The sequence below is a fragment of the Platalea leucorodia genome (assembly GCF_965183815.1).
Source record: "Platalea leucorodia genome assembly, chromosome: 17".
NCBI lineage: Eukaryota > Metazoa > Chordata > Aves > Pelecaniformes > Threskiornithidae > Platalea > Platalea leucorodia.
Genome location: NC_138839.1, coordinates 5,988,608 through 6,006,278, shown reverse-complemented (window position 1 = coordinate 6,006,278; position 17,671 = coordinate 5,988,608). Strand labels below are relative to the sequence as shown.

Below are 17,671 nucleotides of genomic sequence, written 5' to 3'. Positions count from 1 at the left end.
ATCTTTATTAAAAAGATTAAAAGTTCAGCTGAAACCTCCTTACAAATGCTGAACAGTACATGGCACAGAAAATGGCATCAAAGAAAATTCTGCTCACTGATGAAAATATCGAAACTACTCTGAAGTCTGCCATTAGTATGAGATGACCACTGCCACTGAACTTTTTACCCGATGACATGGAAGGACAGGACTATGTGATTCATAAAAGGACTCTTACACAAAAAAATATGATCTTTCATGCACTTATACTATAAACATGGCAGACAAAGACCCTCCTCCTTCCAGGAAGATGCTCTAATAAAGGTGCAAAAATACAACTGGAGTGATATAAAATAATCAAACACAGCATAATTAACAGAATAACATTCAGACACTTTATTGGATAAGAAGAAAGGCCAGGAGGTGCTTTAGGACACATTAACAGATAGGCTACAGATCTATTCATCTACCGGCGTAGATTCATCACATTGCAACACAGCTCATCAAGAGAGACCTGAAAGAAGTTTTAAAAGTTTATATTCCGGGAAAGTGGCATCAGACGGGGAAGAGAAGGGTAGGGAAAGAGACCCAGCATCCTCATCACAAAACCAACCAATAAAGGAACCTCTCTTACCACTCAATGTCTATGTGGAGATTATTTTGGTCTACTTACATTGGTTAAGTCACCTGTTAGGTTAGTTCATACCTAAAATGTTTTCTAGTACTAACATGCCTTTGGAAAGCACACAGAGATAGAGCACTTTTTACTTTCAAACCTCTCTATGACAATGATGTCAGCTCAGCATCCCTGTGAGGTAGGCAAAAATTAGCTCTTTTCTGAGACACAGAGAAGTTAAATGATCTCCTCAAAGCCATGGTGAAGAATGTGTTATTTACTATTAATACCCTTAAGAACCTGGAATGATATTGTTTTTCACAGACAGGGAACTGGAGGCAACCAGCACCTGCTAGTAAGGAATTACCAAATTTTCATCTCATTCTTACTATTAAAACGCTTTGAACCCCCCCACCTTGAAAAGTGTTCCACAAACATATACATGTACTAGTGAGCTCTTCGTTCGTCTCTGTAACAAAAAGCACTGGTCCTTTCCAGCAGTAAGAAGACATCCTACACAGGGGGCTTTTCCCTTCTAGTAAAGGGTAACCTAGATACAATTAGTTACGTACACTACTCCACCAATGACCATATCCTAGATGTTTCCACTGTTACAATTACAGTTATCAAAGACATGAGCCAAGTATTAGTTACTTGAAGGAATTTAGCTTGAGTACTCTAGTTTATGTAAAAGGAGTAGAAAAAGATAACTATCCATTGTTTTAAACTGATAGCTATACAAGAACAAGCTGTGATAAAATAAAGCACGCAGCTGCTACAAAGGGTAACAACAAAGCCATACTGGGATTAACCTAATAAACCCAGATATCCCCAGTTGCAAGGTTAACAGATTCACCAGCTCAGTCCATATCCCTAGAAAAGTTTTTGCTTTGCAGAGAAGTGAAGTGGGTCTTGGAGCCAGGCTCTTTTTTATTCGTAGGTCCACAAAGAAGTAACAGTAGACACTGTGTTGTGTATTTCTGTATGGAAAACAGTTTCCAAAACCTTCTAGATATCTCCCTCCATCCAGCTGAGCTGAACTTTTGCATTTTCTCATGTTTCTACTCTAAACAAGTATTTTGCCGTAGAAAGCAGCACACAGTTGCTGAAGTCTATCTCCTCTAGTCTTGTGCCTAGTCAGATTAGAGAGATCATTTCCCCAGTTTTAATAAAAGATGAAACTGTTGCTCATAAGATATGCCTGCAAAGAATCATTTTCATTGACTACAGCTCAGCTGTAAAGCAGGAGACCAACAGCTGGGTAACACTGGATAACATGAAGCCATAAAACCAGCCACTTAACTATCTATACCATGTAATCTTGTGCCATCAACTCAGCTTTACTGCTGTCAGTACACTCCACTAATGTAACACTCAGCACTTTCAGATCAACACCACAAGGGCAGAACTTACCTATGACAGATGCAGGATAACACCATGCTAGTTTATTGCTAGTTTATTGCTCGTGTTTAAAAGCCCTTCATATAGTGGTTAGCACACTCCCACTTGGTTCAAAAGCAAGGTTGTGCTCCAAGCACCAGCAGCTCTAGTTCAACACCTGTATCAATTCCTCTGAAGCCTTCCACAACTCCTGTAAACAAACTTTTCACCAAAACCCTGTGTACAGGAAATGGATACTTTTTCTTCAACACAGAAGATAACTCAATTGCCACTGAGTAACATGGTACGGATCAAATTCATCTTTGCACTGGAAGTCACACTTTTTCTCAGTTGTGTTTGGCATGTTTTTCACACTGCTACATAATTGCTGAAACAATCAGTTCTCCAAACGGCCACATGAATACCAAGTGGCAAGGTCTGCAGGAGAAAACAAAACAACATCGTAAGGTGTAGGCAGGGGGAAAAAAAAAAAAAAAAAGAAAAAAAGAGGTGAGGCACTTACTTCACTTCAGAGCTAACTTAACATTTAAATGTGATTCAGTCACACAAACTCTGGACTCTATTAGGAAAAATCTTGTTAACAAAAATGGTTTCTTCCTGTTTCCAGTCCTAATTTTTATGCAGAGCCAATGCAATAATCCCAATTTCTTTTTTCTAACCCTGTATCTTTCTCCTTTGCTTAACTGGGCTTCTTATAATAAGACATTTGACTATAACACTCTGGGCCTCTAAATAAACAGAGAATGACAATTGAGAAAATATTTTTTTTAAACTAAGAATTTGTTCTTCCACTCATGTATCCATTAATCCATATCCAGCCAGAGAAATCTGGCACTCTATTGGCTCCCCCTTAACTCCAAGGCTGTCATTTCAGAGAATAAATTTTAAGCAAATGCAAAAATTGAAACCACTTGTTTTTCTATGCATTGAGGGCTTTTCAGTTGCATGATTTGCATTTACAGCTTCAGCTTTCATAGCGGAATATAAATTTACTGGTTTTGGCTTAAAATTTGCGCAGTGGGCTATTTGTGCTCCAATTTAGCACTAACATCCCACAGAAATACATAACTTCGAAATTTCTAGACTATAAGGACCAAGCAGAAGCAACAGTTAATGAATTATTATCTAGTGCATTTCAGGGTGCTTGGAAATAAAAGCTCAAAATTTGGCTAGGAAAAAAAAAACCAACAAAAATTAAAACATACAACAGATGAAGATGAACTATGCTCACAAGGGAGTAAAGTAATAGCACCTACATCACTGTGATGCTAAACATTTGGCAGTGTTTTCTGTTTACCACACAGGAGCCACTGGACTCCTTAACCATGGTAAGAAAAGGAGTCATAAGAGCAATCACTGTGCTTGTGAAGGAAACGGAGAGTTTGTATTTGAGGCTCAATCTTACTTTCATTGAGTTGACAGTGAAAGAACTCAGTGGCAGAAGGATGAGGTTCTTTAAACATTTCCTTGTCCTTACATCACCTTGCTCCCCTGAAGCAAAGCTGCACAGTTCACCCCTTCCGAAGAACTGACAAATTCTTAAAGTCTGTTGTACAAGCTAACCAAGACCAGAAATGATAAAATTCACATACAATCAACAGCTCAAGATGGTCGCTCCATTCTTCCCACTGTCCGTAATGGGTCATCTACCCACATCATCCACTGTTAATTGGCATTAATACTGAACTCTGGGGCCTGACTCTACAGCTCCTGTTACAGTTTGGGCAGAGCACCAGCTGGTGCCAGCGTAATACCAAAAACATAGAAAAGCCCCAAGAGAAGATTGAGCTTGGCTGTCCGCTGAGGAATTTTGTTGAAGCTCTGACTCCGAAACTGCCTCTCCAGTGAAAATGCCATCGGGATGGTGAGTAGTGGCAACGCCATGCTGATGGTATAGCGTGTGGCCAGCACACAGAAAATCAGGTAGGGCAAGAAGAGCAGCACGGTGTAGAGAATATAGGAGAACGCAGGGCCGATGAGGATAGCCAAGGTGACAATACCCGCCTGCTGGTCAGACTCCATGTCTCGTGTGTTGTTGCTGTGCAGGATGGCCTCAGTACTGAGAGCTAGTGGGATAGCGTAGAGCAGTGGTGAGACAGACAGATACCCAACCTGCACAGCATGGGCAAACATGACAGCCAGGGGCCCAAAGGTGATCAGGATCACCACGTCTCCAAGTGCAACATATTTAAATCCAATTCCTGTGGCAAGACACAAGAATAAAATGAAGCATCGTCAAACAACTGACATGACAGAAGAGAATGGATAATATAACAGATCAGCCCTTCCCACAGAAATATTGTACAACGACCAACGCACATGTAGCTATGGCTGAGAAGCATATTTTCTCTTTTTTCCAAAGATAATAAAGGAAATGCAGCTTCTGAATTTCTCCAGTCAAACAATGTAACAGAAACTAAGGGCCAGGTTCTAATACCCACCTTCGCATCAAGAAGTACCTATTTCTGCAGAAATGTATAGAAATAAGGTACTCTTTAGTGTGATCATGCATACTAGAACCTGATCCTAAAGAAATACATAAAATGCTCAGAACAAAATGCAAAACTGACAAGGTTCTTTCAAGGAAACACAACTGTTTGAAAGTTTGATGGTTTAAAACTGAGTTTGTTTTTCTTTTCCTAATAATTATGTTTGTATGTACCCAACATAAGAAGACAATAAAAGTATCCTCTTATTAAGAACAAACCCAAACTGTTCTATATGCACAATGAAACTCCATCTAGAGAATAACAACAAAACATTCAAAAACAAGATAACAGATTCCACCAATGGAAAAGCTCATATGCAGTGAGCTATACTGCTGAGGGATACGAGATACATCACGAAAGATTTCAGCAATAGTATCTAAAACCATATACATAAATAACATCTCAACACCACTTTCCAACTGAAGAACTCAGCGTGCCTCTTCTCACACCTTCCCACAACAATCAGTGGCAAAGAATACAAGTTTATGTACCAGTACTCCAGGAAATACCACCAAATATTTTTATGGCGGTTAACTAGACAGACCACTTGCATCTTGTAGAAGCCCTTGACAAGTCAGCTAGTTCTGTCATGTTTACATTCAGATTCACAGCAAACGGGATACAGCACTTACCCCCAGTATAAAGGAAGGAGCTGGAAAGTCCTCCAAAGTAAATCAGGGCCAGGTGCTCCAGCTTCAGTGTTGAGACTGCGTAGAGCCCAGCAGCACAGATACAGCCCACTGTATAAAGGAAGACTCCAAACCGGACTACGTCCTGAGGCTCCAAAATCTGGTCCACCAAAGTCCTGTCATCGCTCTTCTTGTGATCGATGCCTTTGGAGAAGTCGTAGTAGGTATTCACCAAGTTGCCGGCTCCGTGCACAGCCAGGACGGTCACGGCGCTTCCCACCAACAGCCCCGGGTCCAGCGCTCCCTCGGCCCGATACGCCAGAGCGCTGCCGAGGGCCACGGGGGTGAGAGAGGCACTGAAGCTCCAAGGTCTGAGCGCCAGCACGTAGGCCGCACACTTCTGCCTCCAGGTGCCGGGGGGGACCCTCTCAGCGCCCGCCGGCGCGACGCCGGAGTCGTTCCTCTCGCTCCCCCGGGGGCTCTCAGCGTTAATGCTGATCTTCTGCACCAGCTCTCCCGGCCCCATGCTCTCCCCGCCGCCCCGTCTCACCGCAGCAGCGCCTAGAAGGGGAAGGGCCGCACGTTAGCCCGCCCGCCGCCGCGGGGCCCAGCGGGGAAGAGGGGACGCCGCCGCCATGGCCGCGCCTGAGGGGGAGGCGCGCGCCACCCTTACCCGCTCGACGGGCGCCCGCCCCAACCGCCCGCGCCCCGCGCGCGCCCCGACCGCCCGCCTGGCGCGCGCCTGCGCCCAACGGCCGCTCCCGCCCCTCCTCACCGCCCCCACCCGGCGCAGCGGGTTCCGCCGAGGGGTCGCGTCCCAGAGCAGCGCCCGAGCGACCCACCAGTACCTCCCGCAGCACGGCGTGAACATGAAACGGTCCGCGTCGTCACGCGCGGCTGTGACGGGGGTCACTCTGAAGCACGCCCCGCCATTGCTATACACGCCATGGCGAGAACGGAGCGCCTACAGCCGGGCGCCGCCCCGGCTGCCCTTGGTCCTGTCACGGACAGCCGGACACGTTTCAGCGACGCACACCGGGCGCGGCACCACACCGCGCTACTCCCTCCACGCATGCGTACACAGCGCACTGGCTTTACGGCAGGGCGGAAGCCAGCCAGCGCCTGGAAGGCGGGCCTAGGGTGGACTTTTCACCAATCGAGCACATTCTGCCTTTCTATTGGTCAATCCTACTGCCACTCGCTCCCGACTGGCTTTATGATTGGTCAGGAGGAGACAGTCTCTCCTTGCGGTTCCTTGGGAGAAGAGGCGGAGCTGAGAGCGCTCCTTCCCTTTTTCTCTTTTTCTACTGGTCAGAGGCGGTGCCTATCAAAGGCCTTCTGAGAGGCTATTGGCCGGCAGCGGCTCGCCGGTCCGGCAGGCGCGGGGGAGGGGAGGGCGCGGGGCCCGGAGCGGGGGAGCCGGCGGCGGCGGTCGGGGCGGAGGCGGTGAGTGCGGCTCCGGAGCCTCCCCTCGGCATCGCCCTCCCCTTCCCCTCACCTCCCGCCGCGGCCCCGCCGTCACGGCCCGCCCTCCCTCCCTCCCCGCACACTCCCGCCTCAGCGCCCGCCGGGCTGGCGCCCTGCGCCCTGTCAGCGGCACCGGCGCTCCCGCGGGCGCCTCGGCCCCGCGCCGCGGCTCCCCGCCCGGCGCAGCCTGCCCGCGCCCCCCCGCCGCGCTCCCGCCAGAGGCCCCGCGCCCTCCCTGCCCTGCCTCGCCCTCCCTCACCCCTCCCTCGCTCCCGGCCTGTGGAACGGCGGCGGCGGGATCCCGCGGGGGCTCGGGCCTGCCGGCTCCCGCCCGCCGGCTGTCGCGTCCCCCTGCCAGTGCGGCTGTGAGGGAGCCCGGGCGCGGGGGCACCCCGGCCGGCCGCGATGGGGCCGCAGCCGCCGGCTGTTCGCTTCGTCCGGGGGAGCTTCTCCTGGCTGCCAGCCGCGGGGAAGCCCTGGAGCCCCCTCACGCTGCAATCTCGGCGGATCTTTGTGACCGCGTGGGGGATATTTGGGGAAGCAGGAGCTGAAGTTTTGGTGCCTTGTGCGGCTGTGGGCCCTTCTGTCAAGTGCTCGGTTCGGGCTTATGTAATCTGGAAATCGGGGGGTTCAAACCTCTAAAATATTTTCCACATAAAAAAAGACTCATGAGAAAGTTTGGTTACGTGTTATGATAGTAAACATCTTGTTGCAATGATTGGTGTTGCTATAAGTAGACTTCCCATCTCTAAATATCCACTGGAGAATGTAACACTTACTAGGCCCGGAGTGCTGAGCCTTTCTTGTGGTGGCATAGCGCTAGAATTTCTGTGGAGAAACTTGGATGAAAGTGTTCAAGGAGGAGTCGGACATGATAATGATCTAATCATGGGAGTGATTGTGCCTGCTTATAGGGTAACTGTAAACCCTAATCTGACCTTGCTATTTTTCAGCTATTGCATGACCCTCGATTTAGAATTAGATCACTGTGGGGTCGAGCACCTGACCTACTGGAGCGTATTTTGGTATTTGAGGAACTAGAGAGCAAATAGGCTGGCAGTCAAGATATTATGTGGTGATACAGTTTTATCACAGGGTTGTAAGGCCTAAGGAATATGGTCGTTACTTGTAATTTTATGCTCTACTGGCACACAGCATCCTTGCATGCAATGGGATGTGTGTTTTGGAAACAGGCAGCAGGGGCAGCATTAAGAAAGAAGCTCAGAGGTTTCAATAGCTGAAAGAAGTAAAAAAAAAGTGTCTTTCTGAAGAACTTACAGGACTTGATGCCCCCGAGCCCCAACATACCACCATCATGTCGGGCACTGTGTCCATTCTCCAGCAATTTGCCAATGGCTTGAAGAGTCGCAGTGAAGAGACGAGGGCAAAAGCTGCCAAGGACTTGCAGCATTATGTCACCATGGAGCTCCGTGAAGTGAGTGCTGCAAATGAGATCATTTATCCTTGTTTATCATATAAGTGTGGGTACTTTGGGGATGGAGATTTTTGGAATATGGAAGCTGGTCTTAGAGAGGAGGTGGGGCATATCAGGGAGCTTACCTTTGCCCCAGCATGGAGGAGAGGTGAGTGAGTTGGTGACACAGATGGGTGGTCAAGCACTTGAATAAATAAGCTTGACACGTCTAGGGCATAAAGAAGAGATACTGTTTTGTGTTTGTAATGTATGGTTGATTGAATTTCTTTCTGTTTAAGTGATGTAAGAAGCATTGTCTTTATGGAGGCTTTGGGGGCAGGGAAAGAATGATGAAAGCTGATTTGAACTTTTTGCTTTTACAGATGAGTCAAGAGGAATCTACAAGGTTTTATGATCAGCTGAACCATCACATATTTGAGCTGGTCTCTAGCTCTGATGCAAATGAAAGGAAGGGTGGCATTCTGGCTATAGGTGAGTGAAAGTGCTTAATTCCTATGGTGAGTTTTTTCTTCATGTGTCTATCTTTAGGGACAGATTTTCAAAAGGAATGAGCTTTTCTTACTGGGGCCTTGTGTCTGACTGCTCAGTACGCTGGGTGTGTGCTAGCTGCTGGGCTCTGAAAATCTGTCTGTAAGTGTCAGCATGGGAGCTGCTGAGTGCTCGCTGAGAGTGGCTGAAAACCTGGTGCTTAATGGGCCCTGAGCTCTTCCGGGAGTTGAGCATCAAATGTGAGTGCTGAGCATGTGAAAATTTTGTTCTCTGGCTCAGCTGAGAACATTTATATGTATCTGATACATTTATATGTATCAGAGTGGGCTGACTTCCTCAACTCTCTTCTGTCTGAGGAGAATGATTCTTGTTATTTAAATTTACCTGGCTCAATAACAGCTGCTTCCATCCCTGGGAGGGGCTCACAAAGCTTCTGCTTTGATTCTGATCAGCTGCTCCATCAGTTGCTCTGGTTGTGCTTTTGCTGTGACATGGCAGAGCTGCCTGCATCTTGACTTTTAGGGAAATCAGCTTGCATAAATACTTTGCCTTCCACACAAGTAGCCTGTATTGTAGCAGTTACTTCTTTAATAACCAAACAGGAGGTGCTTATGATTTAGGCTCACACACATAATCATCCAATTCCAACCTGTTTGAAGACAGCGGAAGTCCCTTAGCTAGGGAAATCTTTGTTGACAACATCTGATTTTAAGCTGACAGTATCACTTTAAAATTGTTTCTGTGAATTTAGTGCTGTTGAAAGGTGCCGGCTTGACAACCCTGGACACTGATGGCCTCTTTATCTACAGAGCAGGTACAACCCAGGCACCGGCAGTGAAAGCTTCTGCCACACTGCTGCCTGCCAATGTGCCTCCACCCTGGCCAGGAGAGACCATCTCTAGGGCTGAGGGGGAGAGCAATTTCCTTGGTCCATTCAGTCTTTGACTTCTGTACTGAGGCGGACCAGCCATAGTAGTTGCATGTGGATGGATGCCTTTCTATTGGGAATGGGTCTGTGATCCCAGGGTGGATTTTTTTTTTTTTCTCTTTTTAAACTAAAAATGGGGAAAATCTGTGAAGCTACTGGATGCATTTTCCTGCCTGTTTAACAAGTTCAGGTTCAAAAGAATGGTGGCCCTTTCCTATTGCTTGATTATTTTTTTTTTTCCTGTGGATTTTCAGTTTAGGAGGAGTTAGTGGGAATCTTTAAGGAACGGATAGGGAATACTAACTCTCATCCAGGGATTGCCTACTGTCTGCCCCACTGACTCTTAGGGAGAACCTACAGCATTGCTCCCTTTCTCTACAGCAAGCCTTATCGGTGTTGAAGGAGGTAATGCCACCCGTATCGGCAGGTTTGCCAACTACCTGAGGAACCTCTTGCCATCCAATGACCCTGTTGTAATGGAGATGGCCTCCAAGGCTATTGGGCGGCTTGCGATGGCTGGTGACACCTTCACAGCTGAGTATGTGGAGTTTGAGGTGAAACGAGCTCTGGAATGGCTGGGAGCTGACAGGAATGAAGGTCGAAGACATGCAGCTGTAAGTGATCTTTTTTTATCTTCACCTGTCTTGGAACAAGATGGTTAGGATTAGTTAGCAGGGGTAGAACATGTGCACAGAAAGCTGTGGAAAAGCTCTGATCAGGATCAGAATGACTGCCAGTCCATGTTTGAGAATTTCTGATGCTCTCATGGCAGATATAGTGCTGCTTCATTGCTTCTACCTTAGCCCAGTGACTAAAGAAGATTGAGACACAATTGTCCTGGGAACTGTAAAAGTATAGAGCTGGAAACAGCTCAGGCTCACAGACATTAACAGTCTAAATAAATGATACTACGGTCTAGACATTGAGGTTTGTCTATGGGTGCTCATCCTCACAGATTGTTACTGTTTCTCTCCCTACCTCTAGGTTCTTGTCCTGCGTGAGCTGGCAATCAGCGTGCCTACCTTCTTCTTCCAACAAGTGCAGCCGTTCTTTGACAATATATTTGTGGCTGTGTGGGATCCCAAACAGGCCATCCGAGAGGGAGCTGTTTCTGCCTTAAGAGCCTGCCTTATCCTCACCACTCAACGGGAGCCAAAAGAGATGCAGAAGCCCCAGTGGTACAGAGTAAGAAAATAACTTTGTTTTGAAGCAGCTCCTCATAATGCAATGCAAATGATCAAGTGCCAGTTTTTAGAAGAGCTGTCTAAGATAAGAACCTGTGTCACCTTTGTCAGAATGTCTGATTGTCAGTAGAAAACTGCCTCCCCTTGAAAGGGTTGAAAAATACAATGGCTTACAAAATTAATAGTACCTTTAGCCCACTGTAAAAGTAAGCAAGAGACTTAATTCCATCAAGAATCCATTGCTCTATCTCTATTTTCAGCTGTTGGGCCCGACCTAGTTTTACAGCCATGCAATCATCTATCTATTGTCAACTCTTACTAGCAGATGGTTTTATTAGTGTAGATAAAACATGAGTGGAAAAAGGTAAGGATTCTTTTGTTTGAACCTTAGCTTTGCTGCCATTGTCACATGAATTCAAGCTTCATAATGTCAAATGTTGTGAACTTGGATTCCTCATCATCAGTATCTGCATCACATATTTGACTAAGTTTATACCATGGCATGGTTGACTGGCTGTTTGATTAGTGCTGTTAAAAATGCTCTGCAGCAGAGTCCACAAGTTCTGGGTGAATCTGAATTTTGTGGTGTTATACTCTGTTATTACTCAGTTGAGGTTAGTGGCTACTCTTGGAAAATTACAGGACATCAGTAACTCTTGACTGGCAGTACTACTTTGTTTCTGCATGATCACTGATACTTTTTTTTCTTTTCCCCCAAGCATACATATGAAGAGGCTGAGAAGGGCTTTGATGAGACTTTGGCCAAAGAGAAAGGAATGAACCGTGATGACCGAATCCATGGTGCCTTACTGATCCTCAATGAGCTAGTGAGAATCAGCAGTATGGAGGGAGAGGTGAGCAAACGAACAAGATGGGGATTATGGCTTTTGGTTGCCAGATTGATTGACAATGTGTAGCAACTCAGCAATCTGTGGAAATACCCCATTGTGTTTGAAATGGGGTTGTTGGGCTGAAAAGTCATCTGAACATGGAGTCAGAGCATTGATTATTACAAATTGAAGTGTGTCAGAGAAATAACAGCGACAAGTTTGGGCTGAGTAGGTATTAAGCTCTGATGGAAAGTGCTATTAACTGGATTAATTACAATGAAAAAGAATTTTATATGGAATGAGGATTCTTTGTTTCATGTTAGATACCCAGATATTTTTGCTGGATTTTGCTTAGTTGATGTTTTACAGCCATTTGAGTATCAATTATACAGGATGCTGCTCAGGAGATTTGGGTAGCACTGTGTTGGGAATCTCTTATTCAGCTACTTTTTTCTTTTTAAAAAAACATGCTTTTCTACTTTGTCCAGCGCCTTAGAGAGGAGATGGAAGAGATCACTCAGCAGCAGCTTGTGCACGACAAGTACTGCAAAGACCTGATGGGCTTCAGTACCAAACCTCGCCACATCACTCCCTTCACTAGCTTCCAGTCTCTTCAGCCCTCTCAGTCAAATGCTTTGGCTGGTCTTCTGGGGTACAGTGCCCACCAAGGAATCATGGGTTTCGCAACCTCACCTGTCCCAGCAAAGTCTACATTGGTAGAAAGTCGATGCTGCAGGGATCTAATGGAAGAGAAGTTTGATCAAGTAAGTATTCATTCTTCAGCTTGTCCACCAACATTCCCAACACTGGTTCTCGTAGAGCAATTGTCCTCCATGTCCTTACTTAGCAGGCAATACTGCCTAGTATTGAATTGAGGCATCAAAACTTGTTAATTATATGTATCCTGGCTTTGTCACTGTCTCTCCTAGAGCAAGTAATTTACTTTCTTTGGAAGCAGTCTTAATTATCCATCTCTCTGATGGACTCTGAAGCCACATGTCAGTAGAATGCCTTAAAGCACCCAGGTAATAAACATTCATGCATTACTGCCAATGGCCATCCTTCAAAGCTCGATCTGTCTCCTTTCAGGTGTGCCAGTGGGTTCTCAAGTGCAGAACCAGCAAAAATTCTTTGATCCAGATGACGGTTCTCAATCTGCTACCACGGCTGGCAGCTTTCCGTCCTTCAGCATTCACAGGTGACAAGACAGATGGTTGGATGTTAGAAGTGTTGCTGAAATTGGGCTGGAAGTTATCCAGCTCTCTTTGGTCCAGATGAGCTTGTGCAGGCAATGCAGCAGTACAAACATGGTGCTTGTAAGATGGCAAATTCCTCTGTGGGAGGACAGTCTCTTTTTTCTGAATAAGTGTGACTTGATATGTGATGCCGAAGTGTTGCTCTGATGAAGAAAATGGATTGAAAACTATTGTCTGAATTCTGTGATCAATACCATAAGAAATAGAACCTCCTTTTTGTGTTTGTTTTTTGGTTTGTTTTTTTTTTTTCCTCAGTATGTCAGGGTTGAACTCTGCTCTCTTGCTCCCACTCAGCGTATCCCAAATATTATCAGCAGAGTTGTCTTCCTTTTTTTTCTGGTGCATGTGCCAGGAAATATCAAGTAAAAATGGGAACTACCTGCTGGCTTTAAAGCAGTTCTTAAAGCAGTTCAGTTGATTTATCAAGCAAGCTTAGGCGAGCGTCAGGGTTGGAGGCAAGTTACCAAGCTGCTCTAAGTGGGTTGGAACAAACTTTGTGTTATTATTCCAACTTTCTAATCAATCACTATAAAAACAAGAAAACAAGATGCTTGGATCTTATTTGTGTATAGAACTTGTTGCAATGTTTTTTTTCTCATAGCTCTTTTATTTTGGTGAATTTTCTTTTAAAAAAAAAAAAAAAAAAGAAAGCCTTCTGGGCTTTGAAAATTTTATTATATATATTATATATTATTATATATTATATATATACATGTGGTTGCAACTGCTCATGTCAGCAAATTTTATATGGCTATGGCTATTCCCTGATTTTATACTTGTAAAGGTTTAGTTGCAAATGTGTTGCAACTGTATAAACCTAAACGAGTTCCCATATCTGTATTGTTCTCTTTTGGGGGCAGCTGATCAGTATCTTCCAGACACCATGAATCATGTTCTCAGCTGTGTGAAGAAGGAGAAGGAGAGAACAGCAGCCTTCCAAGCCTTGGGTTTGCTTTCTGTGGCTGTGAGGTCTGAGTTTCAAGCTTACCTGCCAAAAGTCCTTGAAATCATAAAAGCAGCTCTTCCACCAAAGGACTTTGCCCACAAGTAAGTATGTGAAGGTTAGAGGAAGAAACTGAAGCACCTGTTCTTTGTGTAATTTTTGTGATGTGGGATCAAATTATTGTATTAAAATCGGAGGTATTTTTGTAAGACTGATAACACAGAAGTGGGATGAGGAAAGATGTTTGAAAAATAGCATCTCCTCTTAATTAACTTTTATGTGGCTCCTTTCCAGGAGGCAGAAGTCTGTGCAGGTTGATGCCACAGTCTTCACCTGCATTAGTATGCTGGCACGAGCCATGGGACCCAGTATCCAGCAGGACATCAAAGAGCTTTTGGAACCCATGCTGGCTGTTGGCCTGAGGTAAGTACAAGGCACAGGAGTACATTTTTCTGTTAGCCACTGGATGGCATTGTTGGCCATACAGAATGAGACCTTGAAAGTCTTCAGATTGAGAAGGAAGATTATTGCTTTTAAATGATCTTTCAGAAGACCCGTATAGCTCTTTCAGAAGAATAATATGTTTTAAGTATTAATGTGTCTGTTGAGTTACTTAAGAGCATTGGTCTCTGTGTAAAGAAATCTTTTTGTAGAACAACTAGTGAATTCAAAAGCAATCTCCTTTACTTTCCACTATTCAAACACATTTGACAACAGCCTGCAAAAATTTAGAAAGCCTCTGAAGGCCAGCAGATTTCTGCTGTATGAAATTGGCAGGGAAGGAGAATTGAAGCGCTGAATTATTTGCTCCCAGTTTTCCACCTTTGGAGCTGACAGTTCCTATTGGAAATTTCCTAGCTCGTGAAGCTGTTAGTATAGGAGGGTATGGAGAAAGTATCCAGGTAGCACAAAGCTGTTTAGATTAGATTAACGTTACTGTCTGGAAGTGAATTTAGTTGCCTTTGTGTCTAAAAAGCACAAGTATAAGGAATCACTTAGATTTGTAACAGCATTCTAGCAACATTGCCTAATGTAGCAATGTGTGCTGCAGTCCCAGCAGTTTGCTCACCAGGTTCATACAAGAAGGTCATCTCATGTGCCTGAGCTCACACAAGGACCCTTGTGCTCTGCTGGCGGGTGTTGCTGTGATGTGTGAATGCCCACAATTATCTTCTGATGGGCAAAGGCATAAACGAAAAGGTGAAATACGCACCTCGTATTGTTTCTGTTCTAATGACTATCTGCCTGCTTCTTGCCCTCAGCCCTGCTCTAACAGCTGTGCTGTACGACTTGAGTCGTCAGATCCCCCAGCTAAAGAAGGATATCCAGGATGGGCTGCTGAAAATGCTCTCCCTTGTTCTAATGCACAAGCCTCTGCGACATCCAGGCATGCCAAAGGGCCTTGCCCATCAGCTTGCCTCCCCTAGCCTCACCAACATCCCAGAGGCCAGTGATGTGGGTAGCATCACCCTTGCCCTTCGTACACTGGGTAGCTTTGAGTTTGAAGGTAAGATGAAAGAAGGAAGCAGGGGGCCAAGGGGTATGGGATATAGACATTAGTGCATTGGAGTAGAGTACAAGTAGCAGGAAAACTCTGAGAGCACTTTCTTTAAATTCCTGTTCCCTCGTAAGACGAGTAATTGAGGTGTGAACCTGTGTTAAACTCACCATCTTCTTCTTTCTAGGCCACTCTTTGACTCAGTTTGTTCGGCACTGTGCAGACCACTTTCTGAACAGTGAACACAAGGAGATCCGGATGGAAGCAGCCCGCACTTGTTCTCGTTTACTCACGCCTTCCATCCACTTGATCAGTGGTCATGCCCATGTGGTCAGTCAGACGGCAGTGCAGGTTGTGGCTGACGTCCTCAGCAAACTGCTTGTGGTTGGAATAACCGACCCAGGTTAGTGTGGGGTTCAGAGAAAAGGGTTCTCCTACCACATGTTAAATTTAGCACGTGAGCAGGTCACGATATTAAGGTTGTGGTAGAATTTGAACATATTTGCCACTAACTTAAGCTGTCATTCTTTACAAATTAAAAAGGCCTCCCAATTTCTCTTCGCAGATCTTGATTTTGGTCGTTTTAATAGAACGCTAGTGCAAAATGCTCAAACTGTGCCCTTGGTAATCCTCTGAACTACGTACAGCCCTGAGACCTCTTTTGCTGGTTTTCTGTGTGGTGGTCTGCAACTTTGTAGTTTGGGAAGGCATTGGTCCCTTCCGTTGAATCTTCCTACTTGTTTTTTGTTTTGTTTTGGTTTTTTTGTTTGCTTGTTTGTTTTGGTTTTTTTTTTTTTTGGTTTTTTGTTTTTTTTTTTTTTTTATTCTTTCAGTTGCAATATGCTAACCAGAGATGAATTCATTTTCTGCACGCTGCCTCCAAATGTGCCACTTGTAGGTGCAAGAGGTTGGCATTGTACTGATCTGGGTATTGGGGCAGTACTGAGCAGCACTGAATCTGTTGGGCTGACCCACCTTGTTTCTCATGCATCAAGCACTGATGTATACTGTCTCATGCTGGGGAAGCTCTCAGCATTTCTCTGAGGTTGTACAGAATTTTTGAAGCCAGTTCATGCATAAGGGCAATAATAAGAACAGGAGTTTACTGCATTTAAAGAGAAACAAATGTGTTCTTGCAGACCCTGATATACGTTTCTGTGTATTGGCTTCTCTGGATGAGCGATTTGATGCTCACCTTGCCCAGGCGGAAAATTTACAAGCTCTTTTTGTGGCCCTGAATGATCAAGTATTTGAAATCCGAGAGCTGGCCATCTGTACTGTGGGACGCCTGAGCAGCATGAACCCTGCTTTTGTCATGCCTTTCCTGCGCAAGATGTTAATCCAGGTAACGAAGAAGGATGCCTGCAGTGAAAATAGAGTAGTTGGTATTGAGACTAAGATGGTGTTAAAGAACTGGTCTATCTAGCTGTAGTGAATGTGTGGGAGAGTGGGGGAATAGTGTCCCTTTTGGAAAAAATTTATTACCCAGCTTAGTCGGTTTCAGGAAGTCTTTTTAGTGATAGATGTTTGGACTGAAGCTCTAAGGATGTATTAGAAAGGAAAGGATAGCAGTCATTATTTCACCCCACATTCATCATGCTGGAGTGCTTTCCATCTGTATTGAGGAAGAATGTTCTGTGCTTCTTTTAGGTGAAGGGATGGCACCACTTCATAAATGTAGATGGTTTTGGAGCCATCTATTCTGTTTTATGCTAATTGATTTTAGCTTCATTTAGACATGAATGACTGGATGGAGTGTAAATGTAGAACGCTCTTTACAAGTGCTGAGATTGTTTTTTCTTTTTGTTGTCAATTGGACAGGAGAGGAGGAAATCCAAAGAATTTTTGCCTACATTTATTTTCCCTGTTCTCATGCTTCCATTGTCTTTTCTGCAGATTCTAACAGAGCTGGAACACAGTGGTGTTGGCAGGATTAAAGAGCAAAGTGCCAGGATGTTGGGTCACCTGGTTTCTAATGCTCCACGCCTCATTCGTCCGTATATGGAGCCTATTCTTAAGGTAGAGTCTCAGTACATTTCCTGGTGACTTTGGAGTGAGATGACACAGCAAGCAGATACATGACCATCAGGAGCTGCAGTTCTTTTGCTTCATCATAGCAGGAAAAAATCAGATTGGTGTGGATGTTACCCACAGTAACGCATGTATATGACAGCGTAGCCTAACTTGATTCTGGATTTGCATAAAGTTTGTGAAACAAAAGTTTCATTTACTGTTGAGTTGCGCACCGTGATGCAAGATAAGCCCCTATGGAATAAATTTCAGGTGTAAACAAAAGGAAAGATCATTTTAAGTGGTGTTATTCTAATTTGTTCCTCCATTCTAATTTGTTCCTCTGTCACATACCAGGCACTGATTGTGAAACTGAAAGATCCTGATCCAGATCCAAATCCAGGGGTGATTAACAATGTCCTAGCTACCATAGGGGAGCTTGCACAGGTAAGGATACTGCAGGTACCTCTTTGGCCTGCTTGTCAGTTGTTAAGCTTTTGGCAATGTTAGATGAAGG

At 45.0% G+C, this 17,671-nt stretch overlaps 2 protein-coding genes across 8 annotated transcripts in view; one reads left to right on the top strand and one right to left on the bottom strand.

Annotated features, from left to right (window-relative positions):
- Window positions 1–360: 360 nt before the first annotated feature.
- On the bottom strand, window positions 361–6,185 carry UBIAD1 (UbiA prenyltransferase domain containing 1). Of its 3 annotated transcripts, XR_014230049.1 has the most exons (4): window positions 5,963–6,185; window positions 5,118–5,675; window positions 2,009–4,197; window positions 361–493 (listed from the first exon to the last, which is right to left on the bottom strand). XR_014230049.1 is itself a non-coding variant. In XM_082329050.1 (3 exons), exons 2-3 carry the CDS (start codon window positions 5,638–5,640, stop codon window positions 3,710–3,712), a joined length of 1,011 nt encoding a protein of 336 aa, XP_082185176.1. In that variant the 5' UTR covers window positions 5,641–5,675; window positions 5,963–6,185; the 3' UTR covers window positions 361–3,709. The 3 variants fall into 3 exon arrangements, 2 of the variants coding, with proteins under 2 accessions (XP_082185176.1, XP_082185177.1); XM_082329050.1 differs by having other exon boundaries at window positions 361–4,197; XM_082329051.1 differs by lacking the exon at window positions 361–493 and having other exon boundaries at window positions 3,703–4,197; window positions 5,957–6,185.
- Window positions 6,186–6,504: 319 nt separating this feature from the next.
- The window catches only part of MTOR (mechanistic target of rapamycin kinase), a 66,706-nt gene continuing 55,539 nt past the window's right edge, over window positions 6,505–17,671 (top strand). For all 5 annotated transcript variants that reach the window (XR_014230045.1, XR_014230046.1, XM_082329004.1 and 2 more), the window contains exons 1-15: window positions 6,505–6,560; window positions 7,853–8,016; window positions 8,379–8,487; window positions 9,815–10,047; window positions 10,418–10,618; window positions 11,337–11,471; window positions 11,936–12,211; window positions 12,537–12,645; window positions 13,564–13,750; window positions 13,941–14,069; window positions 14,909–15,153; window positions 15,332–15,547; window positions 16,284–16,489; window positions 17,041–17,163; window positions 17,512–17,601. Coding sequence is in view for 3 of the 5 variants with exons in the window: in XM_082329004.1 (XP_082185130.1) it covers window positions 7,897–8,016; window positions 8,379–8,487; window positions 9,815–10,047; window positions 10,418–10,618; window positions 11,337–11,471; window positions 11,936–12,211; window positions 12,537–12,645; window positions 13,564–13,750; window positions 13,941–14,069; window positions 14,909–15,153; window positions 15,332–15,547; window positions 16,284–16,489; window positions 17,041–17,163; window positions 17,512–17,601 (2,379 nt within the window). In the remaining 2 variants the exon portion in view is untranslated. The remainder of the gene's footprint in view (window positions 6,561–7,852; window positions 8,017–8,378; window positions 8,488–9,814; window positions 10,048–10,417; window positions 10,619–11,336; window positions 11,472–11,935; window positions 12,212–12,536; window positions 12,646–13,563; window positions 13,751–13,940; window positions 14,070–14,908; window positions 15,154–15,331; window positions 15,548–16,283; window positions 16,490–17,040; window positions 17,164–17,511; window positions 17,602–17,671) is intronic.